General features: G+C 36.6%; 1 protein-coding gene across 2 annotated transcripts; it reads right to left on the bottom strand.

Annotated features, from left to right (window-relative positions):
• Positions 1-630: 630 nt before the first annotated feature.
• Positions 631-16,167, bottom strand: LOC106116169 (dipeptidyl peptidase 9). 2 transcript variants are annotated; one of them, XM_013309927.1, is made up of 19 exons: positions 15,625-16,167; positions 13,725-13,926; positions 12,811-12,992; positions 11,836-11,933; positions 11,295-11,397; positions 10,974-11,095; positions 8,930-9,062; positions 8,496-8,640; positions 8,041-8,227; positions 7,295-7,404; positions 6,770-6,916; positions 5,895-6,024; positions 5,334-5,423; positions 4,638-4,810; positions 3,765-3,896; positions 2,729-2,807; positions 2,080-2,272; positions 1,422-1,533; positions 631-768 (listed from the first exon to the last, which is right to left on the bottom strand). In XM_013309927.1, the coding sequence occupies exons 1-19, from the start codon at positions 15,909-15,911 to the stop codon at positions 676-678; spliced, it is 2,718 nt and encodes a 905-aa protein (XP_013165381.1). In that variant the 5' UTR covers positions 15,912-16,167; the 3' UTR covers positions 631-675. The 2 variants fall into 2 exon arrangements, with proteins under 2 accessions (XP_013165381.1, XP_013165372.1); XM_013309918.1 differs by having other exon boundaries at positions 3,765-3,908; positions 15,625-16,166.
• Positions 16,168-16,310: the final 143 nt, after the last annotated feature.

The raw sequence follows: 16,310 nt of genomic DNA, 5'->3' as shown, positions 1-16,310 counted from the left end.
TTAAAAATTAAATATAAGCAGATTTTATACTCATATTGCTTGTAAAATTAACGTTTTCATCATTTTCAAACAAAATATTCAAATTTGGCCGTTTAAAATATTTGACAACAAATAATTTTTTCATCGTAACTTTTCCTTTTTGTACTAGATGGCGCTTGTTTTAAATTTCAGATTAACCTCAATTCTACTTAAGAAATAAGAAAGTTAAAATAACGCTTAAATGAAAGAATTACGTAGTTGATTCTACACTAAATTAAAAAAGAAAATGTCCTAGTCCTCTTACTAATATTATAAATGCGAATGTTTGGATAGATGTTTGACGGTAACTCTAGAACGGCTGAACGGGTCTCGTTAAAATTTGGCATACATGTAGAATACTGGCTATCGCCCGCGCGGAATTAAAAAGTTCTACATCTATGCCAAATTTCAGCGAGATCTGTTCAGCCGTTGTGGAGATACCTTCAAATAAACATCCATCCAAACATTCGCATTTATAATACTTTAAGATATCTGGAAGAACACGTAGGTAAAGTTTAATACCACGCGGACAGAGTCGCGGGTGACAGCTAGCAACTTTATATGTCACAAATTTTCGTATTAGGGACACAATGGCAGGGTAATAAAACAATATTTAGCAGTAACAAATTCATTTACTCGTGGGCATTATTTGCATGTTTATAGATTCTCGTGCAGGAAGTGCAGTAACGTCGCCTCGTAGTGTTTTGCAGCGTGCATCGAGCGTAGAGAATGTCTCTCCCCTGGGTACACCTGGTAATTAATTATTTCATATGATTTTTCTCTTATACAGTGTTATTTTTTTAATTACTAGAAAAAAAAAAACAGGAATTACATTATACTTTTTGTTTTTTTTTATCATAAGGTGGCAAACGAGCGAGCGGTCACCTGAAATCGCTGAAATAGCGAAGTGATCGTTGCCCATAGACATACGCAATTGCATACGCGTTGCCTACCTTTAATCGACGGAGGAGAGGATGCACAGAAAGAAAATATTTTCCCTTTCCATGCATCCTCTCATCCGAAAAGTCCACTTCCACTTCCCATCCTTTCCTTATAAGAAAAAGTGTGGTAAGGGAAAGAGGAGTAAATAAGTTCTCCGGGACGCACACTCATCAGACTGTACGTCTTCTGTATGGTCGTGGTATTTCACCGGACGAGTCGGGACTATTCCTGCGAACATGTTAAAGCTCACTCTACCACTGTTTAATTTTGGTCGTTGTTGTTAAAAGTTGATTTTTATTGCAGAAAAAATCCTGTAAAAATCATGGACACAGTTTATCTATGCGTCCTCTGACAATTAAAGATAGGCAACTGCAATTGGGTATGTCTACTGTTCGCTTAGCTATATCGGCGAATTCAGGTGGGTAGTATAAAAACATAGTTATTTGTTGGTGTACACTGACTTGCACACGATGAGGCTTGCCCAGACGCACGAGTTCAGCAAGCAGCGCCGCAGTATGACAGAAGTGTACATTCTCGTCAGCTAAACCGTGGATGATGAGTAGTCTGCCTTCACTGGAAACAAATTCATATGGTCCTTCGAGCTGGATAATTTATTATAAATGAGAATGTTTGGATGGATGGAAGTTAGATGATATCTCTAGAACGGATGTATGGATTTTTATGAAATTTGTCATAGATGTAGCACATAGTCTGGAAGAACACATAGACTAATAATTTTTTTTTATAATTCCGCGTGGACGGAGTTGCGGGCGACAGCTAGTTTAAAGCAAAACAATCTGATTATCGTTACGGATTATTGATTAAATGGTCGTGGGTTCGAATTCTTCTTAAAATATTTTCTTAAAGTCTTGATTTAGTCACTTTTCTTTTACAAAAAAAAATATTCTACAATTTAAGTGACTTTAAAATGCATATATAATTTACTCCTTCCCTTCCTATCCTTTTCCTACAAGGTAAGGAAGCGGATTTGATGAACAAAGGCACGTATAGAAAGGGAAAATATTATATTTCTGTACATTCTCTGTCTATTGAATGTAGGCAAATCTACAAATCACTTCGCTATTTAGGCGAATTCATGAGCTTTGCCATGTTTTTTACCGTTCAGGGAAGAAAGGTGCATGTGCCAGAACGCTGGCTCTGCTGTACGCGTGCGGAGCCCGAGCGGGGAGCCCCATGTAGCGCTCCGTGTACGCCGTGTCGTAGAGCCGCCAGCTCGTCACCGGAGCACCCGCTACACACACCTTGAAGATGTTAGGACGTGTCGCCAAACCTAACAGAGATAGGTAACCACCTGGATAGAGAAAAAAAAACAAATTATAGTCAAAAAAGCAATTGAATTAAAAATGATTAAAATAAGATTTTACTATGTTATATGTAAGAGCGTCGATGGCTCAGTGGTCAAGCACTTGATTTGTCAGCAGGCCCTGGGTTCGAATCACGCCATATGTACATTTATCCTATGTTCTTAAGGTGAAGGAAAACATCGTAAAGCACATATCTGAGAAGAAATTCAAAGATATATGTGAAGTCAACTCGCACTTGGCCAGCGTTGACTATGACCTGGTCACATAACTTAGGGTAGGCTCCGAGCCCCTCAGTGGGGACCTATTTTGATACCCATATTGGGTGTTGTATTTTGTGGCCATCTTGGATTTACAATAACACTATTAAGCATGCAATATCATTAGGACTAAAGGTATGTAACAAATTTAAAAGTTAATCCAGGAACTGAATGTCAATCTCTCACCGTAACTCCATCCATGTATGGCAACCCTTTCCATATCTATACAGCCGGTCTCTTTAGCCAGCCATTGTAACACTTCAACCTAAGAAAAATAGAAAACTATGTTTATTTTTCTCTATTTAAAAATGGCAATTTTTATAATCAAAATAAATTCATCCAGCTCGAAGGACCAAAATATTTTTCAAAAAAAAATGTACAAAAATATACTGTTTTAAAGACTATATGGATTGTAGTAAAAAACAGTATAGAAAAGAAACGCATCTACATTATTTATGCAGCGTTCGTTTCGCTATTTCGGCGAATTCAGGTATCTCGTTTGCCACATTATATAAAAGTACCTGGATGACGGAGCTTTGCTCTTAATTGTGTTTTTAGTAAATTACATTTAAGTACGAATTACTAATAAAATGATGAAATATGAATAATATTTTTCCATCTTACCGATAGAAAAATGTTAAAGTTGATTATCGATAAAACACGAATAAAATGACATTTTCTAAAAATGATTCCTAGCTAGATCGATTTATCGCCCCCGAAACCACCTATATACTAAATTTTGTGAAAATCGTTGAAGCCGATTCCGAGATTCCAATTATATATATATACATGAATTGCTCATTTAAAGATATAAGATAACATAGATTCAACACATCATCTTACTAATATTATAAATGCGAATGTTTGTATGTATGATTGTTTGAAGTTATCTCCAGAATAAATGCATGTATCTTACTGAAATGACACAGATGTAAAACATAGTCTGGAATACATCTATATATATAAAAGAAAGTGGTGTTAGTTACACTATTTATAACTCAAGAACGGTTTTACCGATATGCCTGAAAATTGTTGAGGAGGTAGCTTAGAGCCAGGAGACGGACATAGGATACTATTTTTTAATTTTTTTTTTACTAATATTATAAATGCGAATGTTTAGATGGATGTGATATGGATGGATGGATGGGTGGGCTATACTAATTAAGTTTTTTATCCACGCGGACGGAGTCACGGGCGACAGCTAATATTTTTTTATATTCACCTGGTCATCAAGTTCAACTTGTCCCATCTTGCCACGTATAGCAGCTTCCCATGCACGTCCGCGATGCTTCGACCCTCTGGAGTCGACAGACACCACATTGAAGCCTCGAGCAGCCAGCATATGCATGCGTAACTGTCGGATACCCTGCAATAGGGTCATCTATTAAGCATATGCTTTTTTTTTAAATATCTTGACACTCATACTATGGCGATGTTTGGTAAGATTAATAATCGTATATTTTTTAGTATAAATTTACTTCATCAGTCTGAAGACACTTGATATGTTATTTTAACAGTGGTAGAGCTCTCTTTAACATATTCGCAGGAATAGTCCCGACTCGTCCGGTGAAATACCACGACCATACAGAAGACGTGCAGTCTGATGAGTGTGCGTCCCGGAGAACTCATTTACTCCTCTTTCCCTTCCCACACTTTTTCTTATAACGAAAGGATGGGAAGTGGAAGTGAACTTTCCGGATGAGAGGATGCTTGGAAAGGGAAGATATTTTCTTTCTGTGCATCCTCTCCTCCGTGGATTAAAGGTAGGCAACGCGTATGCAATTGCGTATGTCTATGGGCAACGATCACTTCGCTATTTCAGCGATTTCAGGTGACCGCTTTCTCGTTTACCACATTATAATATAAAAAAAGCCTCTGATATTGTTTTGCGTTAAATCGCTTAGCGACTAAAATCGCCGAGATTTATATTGCCTTGTGTAAAAAAAAATTCTAACTTACTAATATTATAAATGCGAACGTTTATATAGATATGTTAGGAGATATCTCCAAAATGGCTAAAGAGATCTAGATGAAATTTGTCATAGATATAGAACATAGTCTGGAAGAACACATAGACTAATAATTAGTAATATACCTTGTAGCTATTAGTGACAGTCTGTACTTCAGGTCCTCCATACACATGCAGTACTGTGGGACTCCGACCTGCGCGTGCGCAGCGCCACAGCGTACAATACGCAGGTGCGCCACATGACAGACGGGTCTGCAGAATTTGTGGCGGAGGTACATTCACACCGCTCAGACTACGCTCTGTTAAAGCAAAACGTAGACATATGTAAAAAATACCTAATGGTTAAGGGTACGAGTTTCTTTTTAAGAAAAAAAGTAGGGATAGATTATTTGATTTTATTTTAATTATTTTTTATTTATTTATTTTTCATACAAAAGATTTGACAAAGAATTTTATCCCGCCAAGCTGTAATGCTTAACGGAGAGACGCGAAATTTGAATCAATAGCCTAATGGTTAAGGGTAGGGGTTTCTTTTTAGACAAAAAAGTAGGCACAGATTTTTATTTTTTAATAATGCGATCAAATTTGAATAGCTTACGAAGCCTATCAAGGGTACGGGTTTCCAATCACGAAGTCTAGTTCGAATCTTACCATTCGACTTATAAATCTAGCAGAGGCATATACCTTAGTCGAAATTGTAGAAAAAATTAATAAAATAAAAAAAATCTGTTAATAATTTACAAAAAAAAAGACAATGACGTAATTATTATTTTATTTTAAAGAAAGAACAAATATGTTATAGTTATGAATATATAAATTTACCTCTGACTAATATCGTACTATCACCGTCCTCGTCTCCATCACCACGACTGTCCCAGGTGCCGTTGAAGCTGCGACTGTCTGATGATGAATCTAATAACATTTTCATTATATTAATACTAGCCATCGCACGCGATTCCATCCGTAAAAAAAAAACTTAATAAGTAACCTATGTGTTCTTCCAGACTATGTTCTATATGTGTGACAAATTTCATCAAGATCCGTTCAGCTCTTCTGGAGATATCTTCTAACAAACATCCATCCAAACATTCGCATTTATAATCTCACTAGTATTATAAATGCGAATATTTAGATGAATGTATGGATGGATGTTTCTTTGAAGGTATCTTCAGAACGGCTGTATGGATTTTGATGAAATTTGTCACACATATAGAACATAGTCTGGAAGAACACATAGACTACTTTAAGCTTTTTTTCATTATGAACAAAAAAAGTGAAGCTGAACAAATCTTTATGAAATTTGGCACACATATAAAAAATATGTATGTTTGTGTACATATGTGTACGTATGTGTGTGTGTACGTATGTAATGTATATACAGACCGCATGTGATCTTCTCCATGAGTGTCCCCTGCACGAGGAGCGTGGTGTGGTCCGTGTGGGCGATGCGGTAGACGCGTGTGCTCGGAACACTACTTATGTTGGATGTCGTTATAACAGCTGTTGTACATTCCTGTAACAAATATCATCATCATCACCTCACTATAAGTCCCCATTGAAGATCTCGGAGTCTACCCTTAGTTATGTGACCAGGTCATAGTCAATGCTGACCCAGTGCAGTAATAACTTCGTACTAATATTCACATTTGAATGTTTAGATGAATGTATGGATGGATGTTAATATATCTTCAGAACGACTGCATGGATCTTAATGAAATTTGTCATAGATGTAGAACATAGTCTGGAATAGGCTACTTAGTTTTTTAATTCCGCGCAGACGCAGTCACGGGCGATAGCTAGTGCACAATAATTATATTCGTATTAAAATTTAAAAACCTAATAATTCAATGAATCTATTTGACTTTATACAGATTAACGATTCTCGACTTTGTAACGTGAAAATATGTCAGAGTTTGTTTGAGGTTTTTTTTTGGGATACCCCAACGAGATACATCTAGAGAAATTCCTTTTTATAAAGATTAATTTTGAACACTTGTAACTTATACTACAAATCGTATTATCAGCTGTGAGACCAGGGCCAGTTTTAAAATGTCCAGCGCCCTGGGCGAGATTTTTGTGACCTTTTTTATGGTATAGGCGAAAATGTTGCAAAGAAAAGGAGTCTTAGGAGGCACCGCAAGCGCCCCTTTTATATTCCGATGGTGCGACGCCCCCTGGCATCGCCCTGGGCAGTTGGCCCGTCTCGCTCTAACGGCCTGGGCGTTGGCCCCATCTCACTCTACTGTATGTAAACTCACATCATCAATATCCACTGTGTGTGAGTGTCCGGGGCTGGTCAGCAGGGTGAGGGGTGCTGCGGGGCGGAGGGGGGCGACATATAAATGTCGCTCCAGGGGCGTCTCCTTAAGTCCCACAAAGTACACCAATTGCCGACCTTCATCTACCTGGAAAGAGGAATTAATACTTAATTAAGCCTAATTTATCCTCTTTCTTTTCCCTTTTCAAACAAGGCGAAGATGGGAAGGGGAGATATCTTCTTTCTGCGCGTCAGGCAACATTTGCAAGTATGAATGTAGATGTACAGCCGTTACTTAGCTATATTAACCAATTCTAATCTATACATATAGAAAAAAATTGTTTATTTCCTTGAATTAAAGTTCGAAACTATTGAACCGATATGAAAAACTCTTTCTCTTTTAGCTAGTCGAAGCTACACTATCCCCGGTTGACATAGCCTATTCGTTAGTAGATATATTTCGCGGACAGAGTCGCGGGCGACAGCTAGTATTATTTAAATCTTTAACAAAGTAAACTTTCCTCACCCAAATCTTCCTATCCATCACCTCCCATTCACCGCTGGTGATGGCCTCTTTACTGATGATATTAGGTCCCACAGCATTCGACTCATCATCCGTTATCATTTCAATCACCGCTAAAATGTGATAAAAAGCTTTCACAGACAACGTGTTTATATTACAAATTATATAACGTGACACCAGACTCTTTGCGGTACAGGTGGAGAGTCTGTGATACAGGTGGACCGTCTGTGATACAGCTGGACCGTGTGTGGTACAGGTGGACCGTCTGTGATATAGGTGGACCGTGTGTGGTACAGGTGGACCGTCTGTGATACAGGTGGAGCGTCTGTGATACAGGTGGGCCGTCTGTGGTACAGGTGGACAGTCTGTGATATAGGTGGACCGTGTGTGGTACAGGTGGACCGTCTGTGGTACAGGTGGACCGTCTGTGGTACAGGTGGACCGTCTGTGGTACAGGTGGACCGTCTGTGATACAGGTGGAGCGTCTGTGGTACAGGTGGACAGTCTGTGATACAGGTGGACCGTCTGTGATACAGGTGGACAGTCTGTGATATTTTTATTTTTTTTAAATTTTACTGGGTTCTGTAGCCCCCTGTTGCTACATTTCTTCAACTAGCAAGTGTCAATATTAAATCCCTCCATACAGACACCAGGTCTTCCCCGGGCATCAGCGTCTTGTATGGACTCCAGGGGGTCTTCTGCATGGACCTAGTGGGGTCTTGCCTTGATTTCAGGGGGTTTTTACTTACATCGTGTTCTTTCCGTGGCGGTGAGTTGCAGGGCGCAGGTGACCATGTAAAGATGAAGGTAGCCAGTCTCCTCTGAAGCCCAGATGAAGCTGATCTGATCATCAGCACTGGGCAGGAAGTAAAGGATGTCGTGGACATTGATCCAAGCGTCAGGTGCTGTCTCCGATATTAATACTTGGATTTGTTGCTGCAATAAGGAATTATTTGCTTTTTAAAATTACAATAAAAAAATATTAAATTTGTTAAATTATGTTACTAATATTATAAACTAGCTGTCGCCCGCGACTCCGTCCGCGTGGATATATTAAAAACTTAATTAGTGTAGCCCACCCATCCATCCATCCACATCAAATCCATTTAAACATTCGCATTTATAATATTAGTATTTTAGATATGCTTAAGAGTGGAGAGAACATGTCAACAACTCATATTTATCTTAGTATCTTGGTACCCACCTCCCTCCTATCCTCATTTCCATATCCAGAAGGCATGTGAGATACATCAGCGCCTTCATATCCTGTGGGACAGCTGAACTCACTCAATGGTATCAGCACCAGCTCCAGACGCTGCTGCTCTCTATCCAGAAGTTGGACCCACACGCTGCGGAGTAAGCAATTTTATATGTGAGGGTAACTTGCAATAGATGGCGTTGTAATTAATTTAAATTTGTTTATGAACTTTCAATAGGTCTACTGGTCTACTAGTCTATTGATATTTCGGTCTACTGGTATTATAGTCTACTGGTCTTTCGGTCTACTGGTATTCTAGTCTTCTCGTATATTAGTATACTGGTCTATTGGCATACTTGTCTATTGGTTTTTCAGTCTACTGGTCTTTCGGTCTACTGGTCTACTAGTCTGTTAGTCTTTCGGCCTACTGGTGTACTTACAAGTTCCCGCATGGAGTCCAACCGACCCTGGCGAGATATTCAAACCAGGGGAAGACTTCTTTCAACGGCTGTCGCATTTCGTACCATCGGATGTCAGTCGCCTCCATACAATCACTAATACTATCCGCTGATGCTGTAAATATATTTTAATTACTACCCTAAGGGAAGGATTAATATTATAGTGTGTATTTAAGATAGATTAGTTTGATTAACAAACGCGTATGAAGTATAGAATTAATTTTGTATGAAGGTTAATGTTGTACTTAATGGATGTTATAGTGTCGGAGTGTACATAACGAACAACTATGAACTATCGAGTATCGAGTCTTGTAATAAAATTAATCGAACATATAAGGACTATAATTTAGGTATTTTATTACAGTTATTTGGCTACGTATCACATAGTTAATAAAAAAAAATATTTGCATTTTTTTTGTTTTTTTTAAATCACAATTTTTGGTTTAATGTTTTATTTATATATGTAGTTATATAAAATAAAGTAGTAGAGAGAAACAATTTTATTTATATAGTAATTTAAAGATCACGTTTCGATTGCTAGTTGTATGTTAACAAACATCGATAATCGAAAAGATTCGTAATCGATTTTACTCAACTCATATCTAGTGAATCGTCAAACTAATCTATCTTAAATAGACAATATAATGTCATAGGAACACAGTCCGTCTTTTTCATCTTTTCTTTGCCCTGAATATTTATAAATTATAAATTTTTGTGCGTTACGTGTACCTAAATTGATGAACCTTTGGTACGACGTTCTTAGGATGTCTGACAATGTTTGTACCCTACAGAAACCTAAAAAAAAAAAACCTTCATCAAGTTTCCTGAAAGCTAGCAATTTAAACAACGAAAAACCTATGATAGTCAAATTTTGACGTTATTCTGACATTACGAAGCCCAGTTTTAAAGTATAGACGAAGAAAGTTTCCGGTGGGCATAAGTGAAACTAAATTATGACAGTCCACTAGCGCCCCCCAGTCTGTCAAAAATATGCTACAAGATCCTCTTTGTATTATAGCTGTCTTTTATTTGTAACTAGCTGTCGCCCGCGACTCCGTTCGTGTGGATATATAAAAAACTTAATATATGGATAAGTTAAAAAAAAATTAATAAATAGTATCCTATGTCCGTCTCCTGGCTCTAAGCTACCTCCTCAATAATTTTCAGGCATATCGGTAAAGCCGTTCTTGAATTATAAATAGTGTAACTAACACCACTTTCTTTTATATATATATATATATATATATATATATATATATATATATATATATATAGATAGCATTTTCTGTGCCTAAGTAGGGTTTATATATTTTCACCCTTAACTTAGGGTAAGCTCCGAGCCCCTCGGTGGGGACGTATAGTCAGCTGATGATGATGATGAAGTAGGTTTTATATATTTTGTGACTTTCACCGGGTTAAGCGTCAATAGCCTAATGGTTAAGTGTACGGATTTCCGATCACGAGGTCGGGGTTTCGAATCCCGACATTCGACTATTGTAAACCATATCCTAGCACAAGCATAGAGCTTAGTTGGAATGGTAAAAGAAATATTAGTTAATTTACAAACTAATCTGCTAATATTTAAAAAAAAAAGAAAATATCTTTGTTTAACTATAGACAAGGATATCTGATCCGGTGGGCATAAGTCACACTAAATTACGACAGCTCACTAGCGCCCCTCTATATCAAATAATCTTAGGATATTTGTAATACTGTACCCTTTTATGTTTTTTTTTCTTTTTTTTTATGTAATTATCTATAAATATATATATTTCACGTATTTTGTGACAAAATTAATCGATAGTAGCGCCTCTTACCTCCCCAAATAAGCTTGTGAAACTGTACCATATCTTACTAATATAAATGCGAATGTTTATATGTATGTTAGTTAGAAATCTCCAGAACGGCTGTATGTATCTTGATGAAATTTGTCATAGATGTAGAACATAGTCTGAAAACACATAAGCTACTAAGTTTTTTTTAATCCGCGCGGACGGAGTTACGGGCGACTGCTAGTCTTACATACAGTGTGTCTCAGCAGCGCCCTCTTGGTAGTAATCTAGTACTGTGGTAGGTGTTGTCTTCTGCAGTCTGAAGGTCACCAGCTTGAGGGTAGACTTGGCATTTGGTGTACCAGCTCGAGGGAATCTGACGGTTAGAAAGAAAAATATCATCCAAACTTTAGCATTACTTTAGTACTGCTGAATTTAATTTAATTTTATCCCGAAATAAAAAAAGATTTTTGCAACGAAATAAAACTTTTTTAAATTGTTTTTTTTTTAATATTAAGCAAAAGGTAATTCGGGAGATTACTTGTTATAAAATGCCTTAGCTATATTGAACATACCTAAACTCTTCAACTTCACCGCTGACACTTTGTGATGAAGGGAAACTGAATATCTTCACCTCGCTCTCATCAACTTCCTCATAAACTATCCTGAATACATCATCTGCAAAGATATCCATACAATAAAATAAAAATAAAATACAGTTTATTAAAATAAAATACATACAAAAAATGTCAATTAAAAAAAACTGGCTCCTTTGGTGAGATTTTACAAAAATCAATGTATTCTACGAGTAAAAAAAACTCATAGTAAACATATGTAGCTTGTAAGTTTCTCGCTTATTACTAAGAGAAGTTTCTTAAAAAAAAATCTTATAAGAGTACACCTTGATGAACACCAAGGTGTTCATCAAGGCCCATGGACTTCTGCATGACCAGAGGACCCAGATTCCAGTCTTTGAGATGATATGCTTGCTTCTTGAAGGACCCTTGTCTTCCCAAATACAGTTTCAACTTGTTCAGGAGACAGAACTCGAGCAATTTTATTAAAAATGTTTTTTTTTTCTCAATAAAGATTTTTTTATGTGTTGTATGTACTCACCATTACATTTGGGCTGCCACCAGAAGCCTGTGTACCTTGAGAACTCCTCCTGAGTGACGTAACATGGTACACCAGCTTGTTTGGGGTCATCCGCTAATCTGATAATAAAAAATCTTTATTATTGCTTACTAAGTATTCAATGTTGCCTCGACTCCTGTAGTGAAACTGTATTTAAGGACCAAAGAACTCCAATCATCATCAGCACACTAAGTCCCTACTGAGGGTCACGGAGTCTACCCTAAGTTATGTGAGGTCATAGTGAATGCTGGTCCAGTGCGTCACTTCACACATATCTTTGACTTTCACAGATATGTGCAGCATCAAAATGTTTTCCTTCACACTAACAACATAGGATAAATACATATGTAAAAACACATTAGTATGGTGGGGTTCAAACCCAGGACCTGCTGACAAGTAAAGTGCTTTAACCCCTGAGCTACCGACGCTCTCTTCCCTTACATGAAATCACATAATTCTTTTGTAAATCAATAGATTTAATTAAATTATAAACAAACAATTAAAGAGTTTTATTTTCCTTTCCCGTGTCTTTGTTGTTTTAGCTGTGTGTATGTGTATGGAACATGCGTGTGAGTGTGCGTGTGTGTATGTGTAAACAAAGATATGATCTGGAACAATTTATGACAGTATTACTGGTGGCGCAGAGTTTAAACGCTTTATTTGTAACCTGTAGGAGTTCGATGTCAACTAAGTACAGTCAGCTGCATAAATGTACATTTATTTATCTTTAGAAACTTATCATATTAGAATGACTGTATGGATCTCACTGAAATTGGGCATACATATAGAACATAGTCTGGAAGATACGTAACGTAAGTTTTTAAGTACGCGCAGAATTGTAGGCAACAACTAATACATACATATTTATGAAGCTGACTGTACCAATGGTTTTTCCGATTTCATAATTTTATTCCAATCCCTAGATGGGTACGTATTGAAAATTTAATTCTCACTCACCTATCAGGCTCATGACCTTTACAAGCGTAAGTGAGACGTGTCGGTCTCTGTAGGCCTCCGCCCGCTAACCAGATGTCACCCCGGGCTGCGTGCGCTACGAGAGAAGGTGCGCGGGGGCACATCGCTGGTGTTAGGGCTGCGCCTCCGCCAGTGCTCAGCGAGCGTGGGACAAGTGGTGGTGACTGGAAGGATTGATTTTAAAATGGATTATAGAAAAAAAGTACTAAAAATGATTAAATATATTATAGTTATGGTTAAACTCTCTAATTTAATTCCTAACAGAAAAGAAAAACATTTTTCTATAAATAATATTAAGTGCCACCCCCTTGAAGAATAGATTTCTAAATTTTCTTTCACCAAAATTCACTTTTTTAAATTTTTTTTTAAATAAAATAGTAGCAGATTTTCGTAAATTTACTAATATTTCTTGTAACATTCCAACTAACCTCTATGCTTGTGCTAGGATATTGTTTACGACAATAGTCCAATGGCGGGATTCGAAACCCCGACCTTATGATCGGAAATCCGTACCCTTAACCATTAATTACTAGTATCGTTACTGGTAAATTTTAACTATAATACCCCAAAAACTCAATTTCATTTCCTGCCAACACACACCCCCAATATTTCTTCCGTGGACACCAGGGGGTCCTTAACAACTAAGCAATCACTGACAATTAGTTTACTTATTAATAATAAATATAATCCAAAATATGGAAAAAAACAGACAGTATAGTATTCATTGCGTTATATTTAGCTTGTTCACGTACCGACACGTGCTACCGGTCCAAAGGTCTGACATCGACTGACCCGCCCCTCTCTGGTACTTCTAACGTGTACGCTCGAGACAAACAACACTACATTTATGTCTGTAGTACAGGATAAAGAATTCTTTTACTATCCATGTAACATACCTGATTAGTTCCTTCTTCCGCTACAAACAAAGAAGATGCACAAGGAAAGAGTACACGGCCAGTCGGCTGATGTAATTCATAAGATGCAATACCCCAAGCAGCAACGCGCTGTCTCTCCCACAACAATTGTTCTTCCCGTGACCACTTGCCGGAAGTTACACCGAGCGCTATGTTTGACTCGATTAATGGCTTCCAATCTAATCTGAAAAGAAATATAAAGAATATAATTTCTTTATCAGTACAACTTTCCCTCTCTATTAACAGGCCCAAAGCGAGATCAAAAGATGTATTGGTAATGAGTGAGGGCCAAATCTCAGATGAAGATGTTGAAGATAGAAAAATGGAAGAGGCTGATTGGAGCTGACACAACCATCTTGTGGACAAGCTAAGCTGAGAGAGAGTACTACCGAATTACAGTAAGTAATAGTAATAGGGGCTACGTTTTCTGTAATGCTTCAACTAGCATGAATTTTGTGTGCCAGTATGGATCACTCCAGCCAACCTAGATCACCAAAGAACCCTAACAACTGTATGTTACTTTCTCTAGGAACTACAAACTCTTAGCTAGTGGCATGGAATGACTTACTAAACACACATATGTGCCATAGACAACTTTTTCCACTTTCCTATTCCTATGTTCGCTTTCCCATCTATTCCTTGTAAGAAAATGATAGGAAGATTACAATGACTAAAATAAGGCATGCACACCCATCAGATTAATAGATTTGCTGCCACTTTATGCCCTTCTGTGTGTGTCTAATAGGACAGGATATTTCTCGCTTATAGGGGTTCATTTATATCTTACTAATATTATAAATATGAATGTTTAGAAGGATGTTTGTTTGAAGGTATCTCCAGAACAGCTGAATGAATCTTTGTTAAATTTGGCATACATATAGAACATAGTTTGGAAGAACACAGGCTATTATTTATTTTTAATTCTGTGCGGACAGTCACAGGCTTCCACTAGTATATTAATAATATAATAAAATTTATTGGTAACATTTAAATTAAAGGTCATAAGAGTGCCATTTATAATTTTTTTTTATTATTAATCTTGTCTGTAGCATTGACCCAGAATATAAGAAATAGTTTAACAGAAAATTAAATAGTAATAGGCGAATTAAAAATAAATTACTGACAATTAAAGAGAATAATAGATCAATAATTAAATACTATTACTAGGACTGGCTTGAATACATCATTTAAAAAAAAATAACCATAAAGTTTAGAATTACTTTTAAAATAAGGTTGTGTTAAAACATGTTAATCAAATAAATAAATTGTCTCCGATTTTTCAGACTTATTTGAAATTTTTTTCTTTATATTAACTAGTTGTTGCTTGCCTCCCTCCGGACAGAATTAAAAAAAAACAGTAATTGAGATAAAACTATCCTATCTTCCAAAATGCAAATGCTTACAAAATCTATCATGAACATACATCTCCACACAAAAATCTTGCTTATCTTATTTCATACTAATATTATAAATGTGAATATTTGCATTAATGGATGGTTTGTTTCATGGTATCTTGAGAATGGCTGTAGGTGTAATCTACACCTATGTTAAATTTCAGCGAGTAGTCTGGAAAAATACATTGAAGTTTTTTTTTTAATTCTGCCCTGATGGAGTAGTGACACCTATAAGTAAAATATTTTTTTAATGCATTTAAAATTTTTAGCAGCAATTATTATGTGCAAAACTGTTAAATAAAAGAAATCTGAACACAATAGTGATAAAAGATTAGATACGAGATTGATAAGTTTATGAATGAAAAATTTACATTTTTTCTTCAATGACAATGGCAGAATACATCCAGGTTGTCATACAAAAAATGAAATAAAAAAAACCTAAGGTCTTAGGTTTTTTTTTATGGAGCGAAAAAATTTCCAATACCAACCTGGTGTTATTGGGTTGTGAAGAATGGGTGATATCAGTATATAGAAGAGTAATTTCCCAGCCGTTGTGAGGAGTTCTCAAAAAATACACTCTTGTTTTGCCATTACTTAATTTTCGAAAGGAGATCGCCATGGGCACCATGGTTGACAGCGAAGACAACTCTTTTCTTAGATCATGGACGGCCTGTCGGACTTCCGCCCAGCTGTATCTTTTCGAAGGCACCTGTTCAAATTCACCAGCCGCAGCCCCATCTCCTGCCTCCCTCACCTCCATTTTCAAAATATCCATACAAATTTTTTAACTATTTCAGGCTAATTCTCATGGCGATCCAATAGACGTTTGACAAAGAAACTTTACGGTTTAACTATATTGCCTAGATTTATTTATATATTTCAACTAATTTCATGACTCTTTGTTTGATGTAGGTCTCATTATAATGTATAATTACGTGATAATATGAATATTTGCCTAAATCGAGCCAACACACAGTTTTTTGACTTTTCTTTCTTATTTGCACAGATGAAAAAGACGTACGCCCGTCAGGCACAGATTAACCATATGAGGAAGCTGTCAAAAAACAGCTGTCTTTATAGGAATAATGACAGATGATTTAATTTCTTTTATGTTTTTAAATTCCTTACATAATACAACTCAAATCATTAAATTTTCACTTTAAGCTATCTAAAA

This window comes from Papilio xuthus, unplaced genomic scaffold (genome assembly GCF_000836235.2).
Source record: "Papilio xuthus unplaced genomic scaffold, Pxut_1.1 DF829660.1, whole genome shotgun sequence".
Taxonomy (NCBI): domain Eukaryota; kingdom Metazoa; phylum Arthropoda; class Insecta; order Lepidoptera; family Papilionidae; genus Papilio; species Papilio xuthus.
The sequence above is the reverse complement of the archived record's forward strand: the minus strand, read 5'-3'. Positions and strand labels throughout refer to the sequence as shown.